Source organism: Anabrus simplex, chromosome 1 (assembly GCF_040414725.1).
Source record: "Anabrus simplex isolate iqAnaSimp1 chromosome 1, ASM4041472v1, whole genome shotgun sequence".
Classification (NCBI taxonomy): Eukaryota; Metazoa; Arthropoda; class Insecta; order Orthoptera; family Tettigoniidae; genus Anabrus; species Anabrus simplex.
Window position 1 is genome coordinate 1,562,614,163 of NC_090265.1, and position 20,480 is coordinate 1,562,634,642.

At 40.3% G+C, this 20,480-nt stretch overlaps 1 protein-coding gene across 1 annotated transcript in view; it reads right to left on the bottom strand.

Annotated features, from left to right (window-relative positions):
• Positions 1–20,480, bottom strand: part of LOC136880733 (paired mesoderm homeobox protein 2) — a 214,391-nt gene that overhangs the window by 9,976 nt on the left and 183,935 nt on the right. Inside the window, exon 4 of the mRNA XM_067153321.2 lies at positions 5,623–5,775. Within this exon, the coding sequence (XP_067009422.2) occupies positions 5,623–5,775 (153 nt within the window). The remainder of the gene's footprint in view (positions 1–5,622; positions 5,776–20,480) is intronic.

Sequence of the window (20,480 nt, forward strand, 5' to 3'; positions counted from 1 at the left end):
CACAGACGCAACCTTCACACTGCATGTAAAAGAAAAAGCATCGGCAGCAACCAAAGCAATGTACGAGATCTCCAAGCTGCAGAACCTCTCAATAAGCATTGCAATGGCACTATTCAAGCTTAAAGTTGCCCCAGTAGTTACATATGGGATAGATTTCATTTTTCATAATAGAGACCTGTCTACATCCACAATGATTTAAACTTCTTTGCTTGGTATGAAGATCTTGCAATGTATACACAGTAATTTTTAATTCTGTATCTTTAAATGTCAATTAGGAATGCACTGTAATGTTGTGGAACAGGGGCAGGCATAATTGTTTATGTTAGCCTGCATTGTTGACTATGGTTTTGGCAAACTCATGTATTGTTGAAATACTACATCTACATCAGCAAACTTGTTAAGAAACAATATGAATCCCTTTGTTTTGAAAGATGAAATACTTAATTGTCCACATGTTTTTTCTTATCTTTTTGCTTTCATTAAATTTGAAGTAACTCTCTGTGCTACTTTACCATGCGTTATCATTGTAATTAGTAGTAGTTCCCTTATCCTTTCCTATGACTGAAAATTTATGTATCATCTTGAAATAGTAAACTCGTGTCCTCGTCCCGAAAGGGTGCGTATCTTTTCAGACACACTCCCAACGAAGGTGAGCAGCACATACCTTTTCAACTACACACCAGCCCTTCTGCCATTCTTAAATTTCTTCAGTACTGGGAATTGAACCCAGGCCTCCGAGAATGGCAGCTAATAGTACTATGGAGGCGGACGAAGCTGTTGGAGATGCCTCTCATCATCTATCACTGAGACAAGCTGTGGCCAAGAAGAACTGAAGAACAATAGATAAGAAGACTTTTTTTCTTTTCCTTACAATCTGCTTTATGTCGCACCAACAGAGATAGGTCTTATGGCAATGATGGGAGAGGAGTGGGAAGGAAGTGAGTGTGGCCTTAATTAAGGTACAGCTCCAGCATTTGCCTGGTGTGAAAAGGGGAAACCATGGAAAACCATCTTCAGAGTTGTCAATAGTGTAGTTCAAACCCACCATCTCCTGAATGCAAGCTGATAACTACGTGACCCAAACCACACAGCCACTTGCTCAGTGGCAGATAGAAGAGATAGATTGGATCACAAACAGGTACTGTATAGTACAGTACAGCGCAGGGCAGGTGACCTGGTCCTTAAGAGAAATAGGGATTAGGTGAAAATATAAAGAGGGCAGGGGCAACAGTTACCTGAGCATCAGCAAGTGATTATATTAAGAATCTTGAAGTTCCCCTGAGTTGTGTTCTCCCCACCAATATAATAAACTACAATGAGACAAACTTTTGTAATGATCCTGGACAAGTAGAAGTCATAGTGAAGTGACATGTAAGATGTCCTGAAAGGATAGTGGATAGTTCTAAATCTAGCATCAGGGTAATGATAGCAGTGGCTACAGTGTTCATACTGTATACATTTTATAAGGTTAAACACCTCTACAATACTTGGTCTGAATGTTTGAATCATGGTTTACTCATATTCTGTTGCCATATGCATGGCAGAGGGACCGAAAGTGATGATAGGTCTGTCTAGTCATCTGTCACTTAATATGATTAAACTGTGCCAGGAATATGGCATATGATTTGTATTGTTACCACCTAACTCTATTCATTTGTGCCAGCCACTTCATGTAGCATTTTTCAGACTTCTAAACATTGCCTGGAGAAGTGTGTTAGATGACTGAAAAAGGAAGAATAGAGGGGTAGTTGCAAAATCTGAATTTCCTAGATTATTGAAATTAGCCTTCGAAAAGGTTGGCATCAGTTGAAAATTTAATGTCATATCTGAGCTCAGAAAAGTGGGAATTGTTCCTTTTTTCCCCAATCAAGTAATTTAACAGATTCCAGAAGAAACAGGTGACACTAACTCAACAGAAGTATCTTGAATAGCAGCCTTTGAAATGCAGTTGAAACAGGCTCATTCTTATGAAACAACTAAAGTAGCACCTCATCGAGCAAAGCGCTTAGCTTTAACTCCAGGCAAAGATATCATTGTAAGAGACTTCAATGAATGTGACAGTGGGAGCACAGACAGCAGGGAATCTCTGACCTCTTATGATAATGATTCTAACTCCCAATTAGCTGTGATGTAAAGAAGCAGGAGACAAATAACAATGAAGGAACATAGAAATAAAAAAGGGGGGCAAAGATTTCAAAGAGAATGATTTTACCATTGTAAAATTTCCTACCAAGAAATGGGTTAGATATTTTATTGGCAGAATTGACGGGACTAATGATGCCACATATGAAATTACATTTTTACTTCATATTTCCAGAAAATGAAAGTGCAACTGAGTTAGAGAAAACACAAATTGTTCAAAAGATTGTGCCAGGAGTTGGAAAGTGTAATAAATATACATTTAAAAATATTGATTATGACATTATAGAGTAAATCATCCTTTATGTTGACAGTGCATTTTTATACCTCGTAGAACTACTGTTGTTTAGATTTGTTCAAAAAATGTCCCTAATTCAAATATTTTGTAGAGCAATTAACTTAAAATTTAATTTATGGGAACTCTTGTAGGTTAACATCATAACAAAATTTGATACATTACAGTAAATATACTAACAATTTTTGAAAAATCAAAATAGTGATCGGATTCACCCCTTGACAGCCTGATTCTTTTTTTTAATATACAAAATAAATTTGTGATCAGATTCATCCCACCTTGTGAGGTGAAACTGATCCATAATTAAATTTAAATAATAAGTGTAATTATGAATGAATTATAAATTAATACATGAATCTACCATCATCAAAGTTATAGTCAAACATTCAAATTTACATTGTGATCTAACTATAGTAAATGGAATATGTTTTGAAAAACTGTGGTTTCTGATTGGACTCACCCCAGTTTATGGTAGTAATGTTATCAGTACAACTATCAATGTTATGGCATTTGGAGATGTTAAGGTAATGGAATTTTGTCCTGACGGAGTTCTTTTGGGTTTTAGTAAACCTACCAACATGGTGCTGATGTATATGAGAACCTTCAAATGTCCCATTGTGCTGCTGTCTAGCAATGAAAGTGGAATTACACTGGGTGGATATTACAGTTGAAATAATTTTACTTTATTGAGTGACACTGAGTGCACACCAGAGTCTTTGAGATAAAATGATATGAAACGCCAAGACTTTTAATCACCTTTCTGAAATGGACCAACTCAGCAGTGAACTTGAGATCATGAGTCAGACCAAGGCAGCTCTCCATTTCATTTCTGGAGGTAACAGACATGAAAGTAGTGACAATTGTTGTTGTATACACATGTAGAAACGCAGAAGCAATGGCATAACAAAGTAATATAGTACCCAGGGCAAGCCTTCATTTGGTACCACTACACTTCTTTAATTTTTTGAATAATGGACCCATGATTTTCTTCCAATGTTCTGTAAAAATTCACTCACAATATTTTTCATATAATTATTGAATTTAAAATATGACAAAAATATTGTTTCAATAACATGTTTTATGTTAATAAATGATTAACAGTGATAAAATGTATTTTAAAGGAATGTTAATTTGTAAATGCAATTCTTGTTAGGACACAGAACATAAATATAATTATCACAAACTAAGTTTAAAAAGCAAAAATCCTGTATTTACAGAAAGAGTCAATCTTAAATTAATAAAAAAGAGCTTTGTATGTACATATCACAGAGATTCTTATGAACCTAAATTTTCAGCCATAGAAACTGCCTATAAGCTATTTTACAAATTAAATCATATACTGAAATGTGAAAAATGTATGGTATATAATATACAAATTGGTTACTATCGAGTGTGACAACAAATACAAAATGCATAAAATATACGGAGGTCGAGTCATAAGTCATGGCAACTATTTTTTTTTCTCACGAACAGGAGAAACACGGAAAATCTAAGATATACATTTGGAAACGTACGGTATGTACTTGCGTATGATGTCACTAGATGGTGTATGTAGACAACAGTGTGGGTCTAAGCATGCCCCCAAGCTCAGTGTGTGAGTGAGAGCATCACAAAATGGAAGTCAACAAGCAGGAGCAACGATCGTATATTAAAATAGCAGTTCTCCGCAGCAGGAATGCACGCCAATGCCATGCAGAGCTGCAGGAAGCATTAGGTGTGTGACTATGATCTAATCCCCAAAGTCAAGAAGCCATTACGTGGACAACAGTTTGCTAACAAAGAGGAAATCGTAACAGCATTTCGGAGAGAGGTGTCACACGTTAGCGATACGCATGCAGTGAATGGTATTCAGCGCCTGCCCCACAGCTGGCAACGCACAGTGGAAATCTTGGGGGGATTACTTTGAAGGTCGTACGAGTGGAGACCTGTCCTTTGTATGTAGTCTTGTGTATTTGCTGTCTATACCATAATAAAACAATGTTTACCAATGGCCTGTGTTCTGTCACTTTCCTATGAGAATCTTCTGAAGTCAGAATTTGTCTTCAGGCACTATGCATAAGTACATGTCCTATATTTCCAAATGCATATCTTATATGCATATGTTATCTCCTGTTCGCGAGAAAAAAAGTAGTTGCCATGCCTTATGTCTCAACCCTTGTATAAACAAACTGAAATTAAATCATACACAACTTTCATGTTTTATTTATTTATTTATTTATTTATTTATTTATTTATTTATTTATTTATTTATTTATTTATTTATGATATTTAGTTAGTTAGTTATTTAAGCCAGCCAAATGCCCCCTCCTCAAAAGTGGTGCCCAGGGAACATCCCCTGGCTGCCCCCAGCCTAGTTATGCCACTGTGCAGATAAGGCTACAATGTTAGCATCAAACAGAGTGTTAGAAGGTCCTTACGTCATTCACAGAGTTAGACAAGACAGCAGTCCATTATGAAAATGTATGACTGATAGTTAACAAATTAAAATGTTAGTAGCATACAGGCCCGGATCTACGAAACACAAAACCCATGTTGCAGAGGGGTGGAGTGGGGGTGGGGGTGGAGCAGATGCTTTTAATAGGGGGTTAATACTGATGGTTTTTGGTTGGCTTTTATTTCTTCTATTTGCTCATTTCTAACACAGTTATTCTGGAGTTCACATAGACTGTTTTAATTTAGTTTCAGTAGTTTTCCAAGACGACAGGCTGTACGTTAACTATTCCAATTGTGAAGAAAACTTCAGAAGTCAATATGTCTAACAAAATAACAAATTTGACTGGACTATGCAACGATACATTTCTGTTTGTACAAGTGAATTTCAATTTCTATTTTAAGTGTAATAATCGCTAAATTTTTATTGTTGTAGATAGGTATTTGCTAATGTTCTCTGATTTTCAGAGGAAACCTGTGCTGAAATTAAAATATTAACACAAGCACTGAATAATTAAGTAAGAGGTATTTGATATTTCCATTATTTGGCAACACAGATTTTTAAAAACATCCTCCAGTGTAAGGGAGCCTTCTATTAATTTTGGAAGGAGGGCCAAAGTATTACAGTCCAGCACTGGTTCCATGAGGGCCCAAATATTATAGTCCAGCACTGGTACTATAGCGGCAGTGTCAACATTTGATGCACGATGCATGCAGGAGGAGTTAAAAATACTCTCCTCCAGTCCCCCTGAACTCACCTGTAGAGGACATGAAGGCACAAGATGGCGCAGGCACTGGGAGACTCCCCATAGCTGAGTTGTTGGGTAGCATAGAGTACTGCGTGCAGCCAGGACCAGCTGGCTTCCATGGCAAGTCGTAAGTGGTGTAGTCAGGCTGGGGAGCCGTACCAGCTGAAATGAAATAGTTTTTCATAGTGCTACTCAGATGTATTTTTAAGTTACAATCTACTGGTAATAAATAAAATGTTATTCTGGAGACAATTAAAAATTTGCAAACTAAGTAAGACAATAAATGCAAAGGTTGGGGAATGAATCATGACAACTATCTTTCTTCACACAAATGCAGGATCTACCAGACAAATGGAAATATACAGATGGGAGTGGAGAGGGGAGTGCAGGATGCTGTGGAATGAATAAGCCCGAGCAGGTTTACCAGGTGCAGCAAGGAAACTGTCAGGCATGAAATCCTTGTGCTACATCAATCAACAACAACAACAACAATTCTTTTTTGCTATTTGCTTTACGTCGCATCGCCTTATGCCGGCGATGGGATAGGACGAGCTTAGGAATGGGAAGGAAGTGGCCGTGGCCTTAATTAAGGTACAGCCCCAGCATTTGCCTGGTGTGAATATGGGAAACCACAGAAAACCATCTTCAGGGCTACCGACAGTGGGATTCGAACCCACTATCTCCTGGATACAAGCTCACAGCCACGCACCTCTAACCGCATGGCCAACTCGCCCAGTCAACAACAATTCAATCAATCATCAATGATTTGCATTTAGGGCAGTCGCTCAGGTGACAAATTCCCTATCAATTGTATACTTCATATTTACATTTATTTATAATTATTTACCTAGCTTTTTCTTAAATATTTTTAATGAACTTGGAAATTTATCGAACATTTCCCTTGATAATTTATTCCAATCCCTTACTCCTCATCCTATAAATGAATATTTGCCCCAATCTGTCCTCTTCAATTCCAACTTTATCTTCATGTTATGATCTTTCCTACTTTTAAAAGCCCCTCTCAAGCTTATTCTTCTACTTATGTCATTCCACGCCAACTCACCACTGACAGCTCGAAACATATAGCATAATACCAATGTAGTTGGTCCGTTATTGGACATTATAAATTTTCCAGCTAACTCATTCTTGCTTGCCAGCGTTTCGCCCCAGTGTGCTACTGTAAATTGGGCTCAGCAGTTGGTAAATAGCACATCCTACCAAGACGCATGGCTAGTGCATACCATGGAGGCCACTGGGTAGGCTACTTGGAGCCACCAGCAGTGCCAATGCACTATGAGAGACTTTGTCTCATTTCCAAAAATTTATGCCTGCCTGGCCATCAGATGATTTACCTCTTTATCATCTGATGGCCAGGCAGGCATAAATAATCATTTTCACTCTGGTATTACTTCATTTCGACTACTGTGATGCCATGTACAGCGACCCGACTGCTACTCTTTACGACAATCTACAACACGCGCAAAACGCCTGTGTTCGCTATATATGTGACCTACGATACTATGACCATACTACACCTACCTTGTTAAAACTCAAACATCGCTGTAATCTTCATGCTTTATGCCTTCTTCATCAAATACTCTCCTCATGCTCACCTCCCTAATTGTACAGTCAATTTCATCACCTCTCATCCAATCACAGTTTTGGAACACGGTCATAATTTGATACACCCTTATCTATTCCAAACTCATTTGTTGTTTCTTCAGGACGACAATGGAAACACTACCTGTTTATGTCAGAGGAGCCTCACCTGCTAGTTTTAGGGAACTTTGTCACCAATACCTACTAAGTAATAGTCCTAAATTGTTATTCGTATGTTATGGAAATATGGTAGATTTAGTCTTTCTCAAATATTATAGACTTTACAGTATATAATCACACTGTTATTATTAGAGTTAATAGAACTTAGCTAATCATGTCATATTTGTGTAGATAATAATAATAATAATAATAATAATAATAATAATAATAATAATAATAATAATAATAATAATAATAATAATAATAATAACCCTATTTTTTCCTATTTTTTATTATTGCTCTTTATCATAATATTGTATTGCTTAGTAGTTGCAAGATGTTTCAATTGTAAGGCTATTTATTTTAATTTTGCACATGTACTGGTAAATACTGTATTTTCTGGGTAGATGGAAGAGAGGGCCTAATGGCCTTAATCTTGCCAGACAAAATAAATCCATTGTATTGTATTGTACAACCCCTAAATAGCCTCATAACCATGTACAGAGATCTGCACCCTTTATTATAATGCCATTTTTGCAATTACCTCAAAGAAGACCTTTCCTTATACTAACACCTACAGTGATCCCCAGAAGGAACTTTCACCCTATCAATGCAGTAGTTACAACTGAGAGGACTTTTTCTATTTGTGAAACTCACAACCTGATTTTTAACCTAATTACTCCAAGTATTAGTGGAACCAATCAAATTCGGAATCCCCCAATTATAATGGGTATTACCATGAAGAAAATTATTACGAATGTGTGGGCTGTGAAAATTACATTATAGATTTGGTCATCACCAATTAAATAACCTGGCTTTCCTAATTCTGCTTGAATTAACAAGCTGAGAGATGTACTTACCATACCTGCCCAAGCCTACTGTCCATCTCACAATATTATCGAGGTCATTTTGCAGTTGCTCACAAACTTGTAACTTATACAGAAAAATAATCATCTGAAAAAAGCCTTTCTGTCATTCCACTTCTTTACTCATATCATTTATATATATAAGAAAACAGAAAGGTCCAAAGATACTGTCTTAAGGAATTCCCCTCTTAAATATTACAGGGTCAGATAAAGCTTCGCCCACACTAATTCTTTGAGATCTATTTTCTAGAAATACAACCACCCATCCAGTCACTCTTTTTGTAGTCCAATTGCACTCATTTTTGCCAGTAGTCTCCCATGATCTACTGAATTAAATGCCTCAAATTGACATCAAACAAGTACTTCAGATATGGTACTATATCTCAATCCATTATCATTAGTGCATCCCCACAAATCTTATGAATTCCAGCCACTTTTCTAGTTTTCAGCTTGTTCATTAATTATTCCTGGAATGTCCTTCTTGGAACCTGTTTCTGCCTTAAAATACCTATACATACCTTTCCATTTTTCACTAAAATTTGTATGACTGCCAATTATGCTTGCCATCATGTTATCCTTAGTTGCTTCTTTGCTACATTCAATTTTCTAGTAAGTTCCTTCAATTTCTCCTTATTTCCACTGCCATTTCTAACTCTATTTCTTTCCAGTCTGCACCTTCTTTTTAGTCTCTTTATTTCTCTATTATAATAAGGTGGGTCTTTACCATTCCTTACCACCCTTAAAGGTACAAACCTGTTTTCGCATTCCTCAACAATTTCTTTAAACCCATCCCAGAGTCTGTTTACATTTTTATTTACCGTTTTCCACCGATCATAATTACTTTTTAGAAACTGCCTCATGCCTGCTTTATCAGCCATATGGTATTGTCTAACAGTCCTATTTTTAAGACCTTCCTTCCTATCACATTTATTTTTAACTACCACAAAAACAGCTTCATGATCACTAATACCATCTATTACTTCAGTTTCCCTATAGAGCTCATCTGGTTTTATCAGCACGACATCCAGGATATTTTTCCCTCTGGTTGGTTCCATCACTTTCTGAATCAGCTGTCCTTCCCATATTAACTTATTTGCCATTTGTTGGTCATACTTCCTGTCGTTCGCATTTCCTTCCCAATTGACATCTGGCAAATTCAGATCTCCCGCTACAATCACATTTCTTTCCATGTCGTTTCCCACATAGCCGACTATTCTATCAAATAATTCCGAATCCGCGTCGGTGCTACCCTTTCCCGATCTGTACACTCCAAATATATCTAGTTGCCTATTATCTTTAGAAATGAGCCTTACACCTAGAATTTCGTGTGTCTCATCTTTAACTTTTTTGTAGCTTACAAATTCTTCTTTTACCAGAATGAATACTCCCCCTCCCACCATTCCTATCCTATCTCTACGATACACACTCCAGTGCTGTGAGAAAATTTCTGCATCCATTATATCATTTCTCAGCCATGATTCAACTCCTATTACAATATCTGGTAAATATATATCTATCTACACTGACTGACAGAGCAAATGCAACACCAAGAAGGAGTGGTTCGAAAGGGATGAAAGTTGGGGAAAAAACAGAGACGGCATGGACGAATAATTGATGTTTATTTCAAACCGATATGCAGGTTACACAATGCGCACGGCATCGACTCAGTAGGATGTAGGACCACCGCGAGCGGCGATGCACGCAGAAACACGTCGAGGTACAGAGTCAATAAGAGTGCAGATGGTGTCCTGAGGGATGGTTCTCCATTCTCTGTCAACCATTTGCCACAGTTGGTCGTCCGTACGAGGCTGGGGCAGAGTTTGCAAACGGCGTCCAATGAGATCCCACACGTGTTCGATTGGTGAGAGATCCGGAGAGTACGCTGGCCACGGAAGCATCTGTACACCTCGTAGAGCCTGTTGGGAGATGCGAGCAGTGTGTGGGTGGGCATTATCCTGCTGAAACAGAGCATTGGGCAGCCCCTGAAGGTACGGGAGTGCCACCGGCCGCAGCACATGCTGCACGTAGCGGTGGGCATTTAACGTGCCTTGAATACGCACTAGAGGTGACGTGGAATCATACGCAATAGCGCCCCGAACCATGATGCCGCGTTGTCTAGCGGTAGGGCGCTCCGCAGTTACTGCCGGATTTGACCTTTCTCTACGCCGACGCCACACACGTCTGCGGTGACTATCACTGACAGAATAGAAGCGTGACTCATCGGAGAACACGACGTTCCGCCATTCCCTCATCCAAGTCGCTCTAGCCCGGCACCATGCCAGGCGTGCACGTCTATGCTGTGGAGTCAATGGTAGTCTTCTGAGCGGACGCCGGGAGTGCAGGCCTCCTTCAACCAATCGACGGGAAATTGTTCTGGTCGATATTGGAACAGCCAGGGTGTCTTGCACATGCTGAAGAATGGCGGTTGACGTGGCGTGCGGGGCTGCCACCGCTTGGCGGCGGATGCGCCGATCCTCGCGTGCTGACGTCACTCGGGCTGCGCCTGGACCCCTCGCACGTGCCACATGTCCCTGCGCCAACCATCTTCGCCACAGGCGCTGCACCGTGGACACATCCCTATGGGTATCGGCTGCGATTTGACGAAGCGACCAACCTGCCCTTCTCAGCCCGATCACCATACCCCTCGTAAAGTCGTCTGTCTGCTGGAAATGCCTCCGTTGACGGCGGCCTGGCATTCTTAGCTATACATGTGTCCTGTGGCACACGACAACACGTTCTACAATGACTGTCGGCTGAGAAATCACGGTACGAAGTGGGCCATTCGCCAACGCCGTGTCCCATTTATCGTTCGCTACGTGCGCAGCACAGCGGCGCATTTCACATCATGAGCATACCTCAGTGACGTCCGTCTACCCTGCAATTGGCATAAAGTTCTGACCACTCCTTCTTGGTGTTGCATTTGCTCTGTCAGTCAGTGTATTAAATTCTATTCCTTTCTTTACAATACTTCTACAGTTCAACATTAACAATTTTATGTCATCCCTACTTGATTTCCAGTTCCCTGTTTTCTTATCACTGCTCCCTAGGCCACCCTGTTTCCCTGAATGTACCTCCCTATTACCCTTCCAAACAAATTTCCTAACTTGTACGTACCACTGCGGTTTAAGTGAAGGCCATCTGAGCGCAGATCCCTATCTCCTACCCACCCATTAGGATCTAGAAATTTCACTCCCAGTTTCCCACATACCCACTCCATAGTCTCATTTAAATCCCTAATCACCCTCCAGTCAGTATCCCTCCTACACAGTATTCCACTAATAACAATCTCCGCTTTCTTAAACTTCACCCGTGCTGCATTTACCAGATCCCACACATCTCCAACTATGTTGGTACTTATATCAGCCTGCCTTACGTTGTTGGTACCAACGTGAAACACTACCACCTTCTCCTTCCCCTCCTCCCTCTCTTCTGCTTTCCTCAACATCTGCCTCAACCTAATTCCTGGATAACATTCTATCCTGGATTCCATTTCCTCCACACACTTTCCCCACATGTCTAAGAGTGGAATCCCCCATGACCAGAGCCTCAACCCTATGCACCTCATTTGATCCCCTCCCCTCCTGGTCAGCCCTATCTTTCCTGATAGCTGCAGAAGCTACTTCCTCCTCCCTTTTCTCCTTCCCATGACCCTGTTCCACCTGTCTTTTCCTATCCTCTACTCCACATTTCCCTTTCCTACCTTTTCCCTTCCTCCTACTTCCACACATCTCAGCAACAGTTCCCTGTCCCTCATCTTCTCTCTGTTGTTCTACCTGAAGTGACTCATACCGATTTTGCACAGACAGCTGTCCTGAATTCTGATTCTGAATAGAGCCCTTAGCCTGCAATCTCCTTCCCCTTAGAACATTAGACCACCTGTCTTCTACAACTCTGTACATTGTTTGAGGGAGTACTATCTTCTTTCCTGTCTGTGAGAATCCTAATAATCTCCCTCAAACTCGCCAACTCCTCCCTCATACACCTCAATGCCACACCCACAGTTCGTACACTCGCGCTCCTTAGCCATTCTTTATGGAAAAAATGAAAATGAAAGTAAAATAACTTATTTGCAAAAAATAAATGAACGGAGGGATATATTGTCTGGGATAGTACTCAAAGATCACACAACAATAAGATAATTAATATACGACTACACTACAATACTACTTAGTCGTACTCTATTTTTTTACCCTACAACCCCTAACAGGATAAAAACTGCTGTTAATTACTGAATATCGAAAGTAATACACAAGAACTACACAATTCCAAACTGCAATTAAGCCTATCCTAATTACAACAACAGAATTTTAGTAAGAGTTTCTGCGGATACCTCTACTACACCAGTACCTACTACACAAATATTTTACAATAATAAAATTAGCGCACTAAATTCTAATAGGATATTACTCGCATACTACTGTACAGTACACTACAGTAATTTTTAAACTACTTTCAGACGTACCGGTAACCTAATTACGATACCGATACCGTATGTCACTACTAAGCACAAACAGAAATGACATTTCCAAGAACTACTGTACTCAAAGATTACCAACAAAGCTAAATGCTTAGACAAATTATTATTTGTACTACGCTGTAATAGATACACACGTAAGATAACACACGAATATAGCAGGCTTATATGAACTTTTACCGCTGGTGGATTAGTAGCTTATTATTTTCCTTACTACGCGGGACGGAAATAAAAGTGTCCTTAAATGCTGAGAATAAGAGGTTGTCTACTATAATTTCTGTCACCACGCCGGGGGCTTGAAGTGCAATATTATTGGGATATAGGGATTTGATTATTACCGGTAACTTTTACTCGATGAATAAACGAAGGTGGAAAGTACAAAATATGCAGGGAACTAAGACTACAAATTATCGGAATAATGAATCAGCTGACTTTGTATTTATTTACACTACTATTATGTGCATGTAGCAACAATCGTCATCAATCCAAAACCGGTTAGGCCTATACTGCTAATAAAAAGAGATGGTGTCTGACAGGTAAGGTTGGAGGGAGGAGCACTGCACGTGGCATTTCACGATGTTGCCACATTCCAGCATTCCTTTCTGTACATGCTCTTACCCCTCGCTTCCGGCTCACTTGTTCTCTCCGTCATTCTGACCACTGTGATCTGTTGTAGACTGCCTGGCCAGGCGGTGTCGTCCCATTTGCGATCACTCTTATACAATCAGGTTCTTATCAGTGACATACAAACAGTCAGGTTGCTGTGAGGGAAATCCTTACTGAAGGATTAGTACAGGAAGACATCCCTCAAGTAACTGGCGAAACTGGGAATCTTACGAATCGTATGTTGAAAGTCATTAAATTACTTATATTTACCGTTTGAGACTGATGCGTTTATATCGGGATTGACAGGGAATAAACAGGACTCAAATAAACCTTTTATTTACCGAGCTGGATAGCTGCATTCGCTTAAGTGCGGCCAGTATTCAGTATTCGAGAGATAGTGGGTTCGAACCCCACTGTCGGCAGCCCTGAAGATGGTTTTCCGTGGTTTCCTAATTAATTTACACAGCATGTTTCTACTGCCGGATGCCCTTCCTGGCACCAACCTCAGTTGAGGAGCTAATGAAGACGAAATGTGTTATGGTGAATAAAATTGGGTAAGGGGTGCCTATGGATAGGAACTGTACCGGCATTTGGCTGGAAGTGAAGATATTAAGCCACAGAAAACTATTCTGAGAAGAGCCGACGGTGGGATTCGAACCCACGCGTTTCCCGAATGCAGAGCTTGGCTCCATAACCACAGAGCGTTAAAACGCGCGGCCACTCGGTCTACTTTCATCTATATAAATAAAATTATAATTTTTGTCTGTACGCTTCGATTAGATGTACAAGATTCCAGAACTTAATGTTAAGAAAATGTTTAGATTACAATAAGTTGAAAAAATGACGATTCTATAATGATAGCGCGAAGAGAATATATTGCGTTCGGAAAATAGTGGGTTCGAATCCCATTGTCGGTAGCCCTGTAGATGGTTTTCCGTGGTTTCCTATTTTCACAACAAACACAACAAGCCAGGGTCGTTTCCTTCCCACTCCAAGGCCTTTCCTATCCCATTGCCGCCGTAAGACCTATCTGTGTCGCTGCGACGTAAATCCAGCGGTAAAACAAACCCTTGTCACCAAACATCCTCACTTTTCCGTAAATTTCTGTAAGAGTATCCATTATATAAAGCTACGCCTTAACTAGCAGTCCCCTTGCTGCGTTAAAGTTGGGAAACCCTGACAGGCTGCCGAAAATTTTACAGTGATCGCAAATGAGACAAGAACTGGTCTTTCTTCACATTCTTGTTTTCCACTGTAATGGAACTGGTCGCAAATAGAACAAATTTTGCTCTGGAATGGAATTAAGGGAACATTCCTTTCCGATAAACTCGTAGCCTCGTCTTCAAAGAATTCTCTTGCAGCACATATCATTTCTCTTCCTTGGTGATGAATTGTCACACCATGGCCGGCGGTATTTTTTTCACGAGGTGGACGAGTCCTGGGCCTCCCTCTCCCTCGAGGAGTATTCATCGTACTCAAAATATAAATACAATGATTGCACGTGCGTACGTACGTAAATAGTATTTAAAATACAATTAGAAACTTACTAACGGCCACTCACACTGAACTGCTTGCAACAAGATCTAGCTCACAAGTGAAGTGAGAGGTTTGGCAACTCCCAGTAAGACGAGCCCCCCAGAAGTTTTATCTCCATGGCAACCGCAGTTGCCCCACCCTCGTTTCCATGGCAACCACACAGCCACTCCCTTTATCCCGCCTCGGCAGGCAGTAAACGGACCTCCCTCTACGAAATGTCACAAACCATCTCTTATTATTAGCAGTATAAGTACCGTAATTATCCAGTGAAATTACCGTGAATTCTCTTTAAATCGATGTTTACAGGCGTAACGTGTTATTTAATGTAATAAATTATTACCTTCGTGATAGTTTGAACGGATATCTGTACGAAATATCGGAAAAGTAGCGGCGGAAATTACAATGAGTTACCGGTACAACTCCTTATGATAATGATAATACCAACGAACCTACAGATATTTAAGAATATTGTTTTAAAAGTTAATATTATTTCCTAAATCTAAATTCGAATAGCACTAAACACCAATATACACTAAGCACTAAATGGAACTCACACACACACACACACACAAAATTTAAATAATTTCAAAGGTTTTAGCTACTTTTTCACTCATCATCATCATCTAGTTACCCTCCAGGTTACCCTCGGACTTAGCGAGGGATCCCACCTCTACCGCCTCAAGGACAGTGTCCTGGAGCTTCAGACTCTTGGTCGTGGGATACAACTGGGGAGTATGACCAGTACCTCGCCCAGGCGGCCTCACCTGCTATGCTGAACAGGGGCCTTGTGGAGGGATGGGAAGATTGGAAGGGATAGGCAAGGAAGCGGCCGTGGCCTTAAGTTAGGTACCATCCCGGCATTCGCCTGGAGGAGAAAACCACTTCCAGGATGGCTGAGGTGGGAATCGAACCCATCTCTACTCAGTTGACCTCCCGAGGCTGAGTGGACCCCGTTCCAGCCCTCGTACCACTTTTCAAATTTTGTGGCAGAGCCGGGAATCGAACCCGGGCCTCCGGGGGTGGCAGCTAATCACGCTAACCACTACACCACAGAGGCGGACTACTTTTTCACTACGGTACAATAATGCAAGAGCTCTCTCAACAGCCAACCGTTCACAAGCGCATCCAACAATGACATTGTTTGCTATTGCTTTTTAAAATATTTTCTATGTATCTAATTAACATTTGTTTTTACCAATAATAACTACATCGACAGATGTTTTCACGCGTGTGTTAATATAAGTTAATGTATACAGGGTGAAGCGTAATTCGCGCACTCGGGCGTCGCAGCGCGACTGCTCACATGCCAGCAATAAAAAAATTTCTCTTACAAAATTTCGTCTTGCGAGTATATCCGGCAGAAAAACGACGTTGTAGAGTAGCAATCTGGCAACACTGTAACCACATGTAGGGTAACTATTTCTGTCAGCAAGAGTTAGTCGTAGTTTTGGGTTAGCATGCAGGAGGTCGAGGGTTCGACCCCATACATTAGTACCAACTATTATTCTTGCCTCGTTCAGGTCCATTACATTTCGTTAGGGCCTTACGTTACCAGTAGGCCTAGCAACGTGCTCTGCGAATAATGTCCAAACTCGGTTACAATTTGTATGTGTTATCACCATGGTCAGAATAATTCCGCCTTTCAACATTGCGTCTGGTAACCGCGTGCTGTTTAGTACGTATCTCAATGCATTATTATTATTATTATTATTATTATTATTATTATTATTATTATTATTATTATTATGTTGTAAATGTAGCATGCATGTGACCTCAGAAACGGTGTTTTACTGTATTACAGTAGGTAATGTCAGATGGAAATTAGCAAATAAAAAATGCGCCTCAACCCAGGATTGAACCATCGACCTCCTGCATGCCAACCAAAAACGTTACCCACTGCACCAACTGTATAGCACGACGAAAGTATGCTGACAGAGGTAGTTACCCTACATATGGTTACAGTGTTGCCAGATTGCTACTCTTCAACGTCCGTTTTCTACCGGATATACTCGCAAGACGAAATTTTGTAAGAGACATTTTTTTATTGCTGGCACGTGAGGATTCGCACTGCGACGCCCGAGTGCGCGAATTACGCTTCACTCTGTATAGTCCGTACTACGTTCTCCTCGGCGGGCTCAGGAGTGCCCTCAACATGGCGGTACGCGCATGGACAACTCTTTCCCAGTCACACGCTACTGCACAGTCGGCGGTGTGGGACCTTGGTTTTAACAGTCATATGGTAGTGCCTAATAATCCTACTAAAATTAAAACACTAGAAAATTTACTTTCGTTACTCATTGCATAGAAAATAGTAGGCTTTCAGCTAATATTTCAAATATTAGGTACTTGTGAAGTAAAACTACTTTTGAAACACAGTCACCGTGAATGTTAATGCACCACAATCCACAAGCTTGTCGTAATTTGTGAAGCCCTGGACTTGGCGGTCGCTGAGGTAAATGGCAGTGGCGTATACTGAGGGCTACCAAGGCTGTCAGTGAAGCCCAAACCTCAAATGCGAACGAAGGATATCTAAATCACATTATAATGTAAGCATCTGACACATTGTTCCATTTACAAACCTTGAAAGCAATGCAGTGGCGGCTCGTGCTGAATAATGTTGGTGGTTCTGCTCTGTGACGCCCAGTCCATTGCAGTAAGTGTAATAGACAAATCTAAATTCGTATTGCACACGGAAAATGTCAGCTGAGCTCGTGTGAATCCTTCCTCCAACCCCGCGGAAACGGTTTACTCCATGTCCTATCAGTGTGAAGTTCTCGAAAATGTACCGAAATAATACAGGCAGACGTTCATCTCAATTTGTAAGACCCCGATTTCGACTGACATCTACAATATAAATAACTGACTTGTACAAAAAACAAGAATTAAAAAGTTACAAAAATGAAGCCCCTCTTCCGCTTATCGAAAAAAAAATGTTGACCTATCGACACATTCATATTTACAAAGGTTCCGAGACCTGCATACATCTTTGGCAGCCGGTTTTCTTAATGGAGGGGGAATATCATCTGATGGTACTAGCGTTTCTCTTTTCATTTTCATGACTACCTAACTCGGAAGAATTCACTACCATTACGGAGAAACATAGTCATGATTACTGTATAGTCTATACTTGTAGGCCTAAGAACTCGCTCATTCGCTTCGTACGAGAGAAAGTTTTCGGTCGTTGGATAGAATTTTGCTGAAGTCCTGGTCATTTACACCAAAGACAGAAAAATATACATACCCCCAATCATGAGGTACGTTGTTTGAAGACTTAACATGGACAGTAAATTGATTTTGTGTTACTTAATCACAACCATCCTCTTTTATCACGCATTTATCCCGTATTGAAGCTATTTGGGCTTTCTTTATACTGAACAGAAGAATCACAACTGTACTGTAGTATCTGAGGATGTTGATATGTAAGAATTTTAAACCATATCAATATCCACACAGTTTTGTAAGTTCTCTATTTACACTAAGGAGTACACTGGAGGGAGCTTTTCCCAAACACCTGAGATGCTCGCTCGCTGCAGATTTTCTCTCACGGACGGTGGCGCTGTCTAGTGTATTATTTACTAACTCTATGGTTACGGGAATAGGTCAGACGTACTGCAAGGCGTGCAGTTCATACGGAACCTTATGGTCGACCCTTAGCCACCTATCGGAAGAAAGCTGTAGTTAAGTGTGCTCGCCTAATGTTCTGTCTCGTCGGCCTCGGTTCTGTCGGTTCTGTCGTTCACAGTTCTAAACAGGGTTGCCAGATCACAAGCAGCTGTATGGGTATCGATCTTTGGCTCGACATAAACAATCAATATGAAGGATGGGATCGCTAATCGCCATATATTACTGTATATCTTTCATTGTGGTGGTTCTGCAGCTCTGCAGATCGTATTATGGAGCCGCGACTGAAGCAATGAGAAAAAACGCCGCACGTACTGTATTTCTGAGAACAGGGCTTCGGAGACTGATATTGCAGTCCAGACTCTCGTCCCTACCCCTCCACTCACGCACGCGGCTTGCTGCTGTCAAATACAGTAGAGTCTCTACTGTATTTGCTGCTGTATATGCCTGATGGCGCGGGGACCGCGGAGGATAGGTGTGCTCAACGACATTAAAAATATAGACTGCTAATCTGATGGCCATCTTTGAATCTACTTGAACCACTGGCAGCCATGACACTTGTAGGCAAAACATATGCTTATTTCCTCTGAATCTGCCATAGAAAGGCTCTGCAGAAGTTGTTGTGTGATGGAGTACGGTCTTTGAGAAGGTGTGCAAGGTTAAAATAAATAAATAAATAAATAAATAAATAAATAAATAAATAAATAAATAAATGAATGAATGAATGAATGAATGAATGTAGGCTATGAATTCAGTCGAATGAAGTCAGGCGACGTTTGACCAAGAGAGGTCCGGTAGAAATATTAAAGTGGTAAAGCTGGTAGTATACCGTATGTGGAAGGAATGCTACACTCAACCAGGGGTCAGGTGTTCTCAACTTTAGAATCTGGGGTTACCCCATTTAGTGGCCCCTTACGACAGGCAGAGGATGCCGTAGAGATATTGTACACCGCAACCAACGGACGGCTGTACTACATGTCGCTCAGCAGTTCTTAGAAAGTAGCCATAAGTAGCAAAAAGCATAAAACGTAACAAACCAGACAAAGAAGCAAAATTCAAAAATTATACCAGAATGACACTGAAGGTATGTCATGAAAGGCAGGGTATCTTTCTCTACGCGTGTGAATTCCTCAATGAACTGCTGTACGTATAACATGTCTTTCTGTAGTGAATGACTTTATTGTTAGTGCATGACGCCGAATTATCCATTCTTCTACACACGTAATTCTCGTTTTAACCAAGCAAATGCTCACCATATTCACTGCGCTTATTTCATTATAACATCAATGCAACATTAAGCATGTTTGAAAATGTCGTGTTTGTTCTTAAATATATCTTTAATTTGCAATAACGTATAATCTCATCAATTCATTGAACTGATAAGGGCTAACTGTCAAGACCAAGAAGTGGCAGCCGCCATGACAGTTGTAGGCAAAAGTTAGTTCGCTGTGCTTCAACCAGGGGCGCTGTAACGAGTATGTTTAGCAGTCTATATATCTTTAATGTCGTTGGGTGTGCTAGGCTTCGATCCGTCAGATCGCCACTGCTAATTATCAACCATGCGTTACTCATCGTATATACATACTTCTCACCTCATCCTTCTGACTTAATTATATAGATAAGAGTGTTGGTATTTCACTCCCGTTTACTTCTACATCCTTGTAGGAAGACACTGCAAGGCTGCTGTTATAGGAGTAATATAGTCTATAAAAATAGGTAGATCTGCTAAAATGAAATGTAGTCTTTCAGGTTTAGTGTTCTCTTTTGTTGGTTGGAATCGAACCCATAATCATGGGTCGGACACCACCACTGATCTCCTGAGGAAGCCAATTAACCAGTGAACGATGGGTACGACCGCTGTAAAATTCAAAATGTTTATTTAATAATAATAATAATAATAATAATAATAATAATAATAATAATAATAATAATAATAATAATAATAATAATAATAATAATAATAATAATAATACATGACATCTGTATAGGCTTGGTGGTGACCTAAT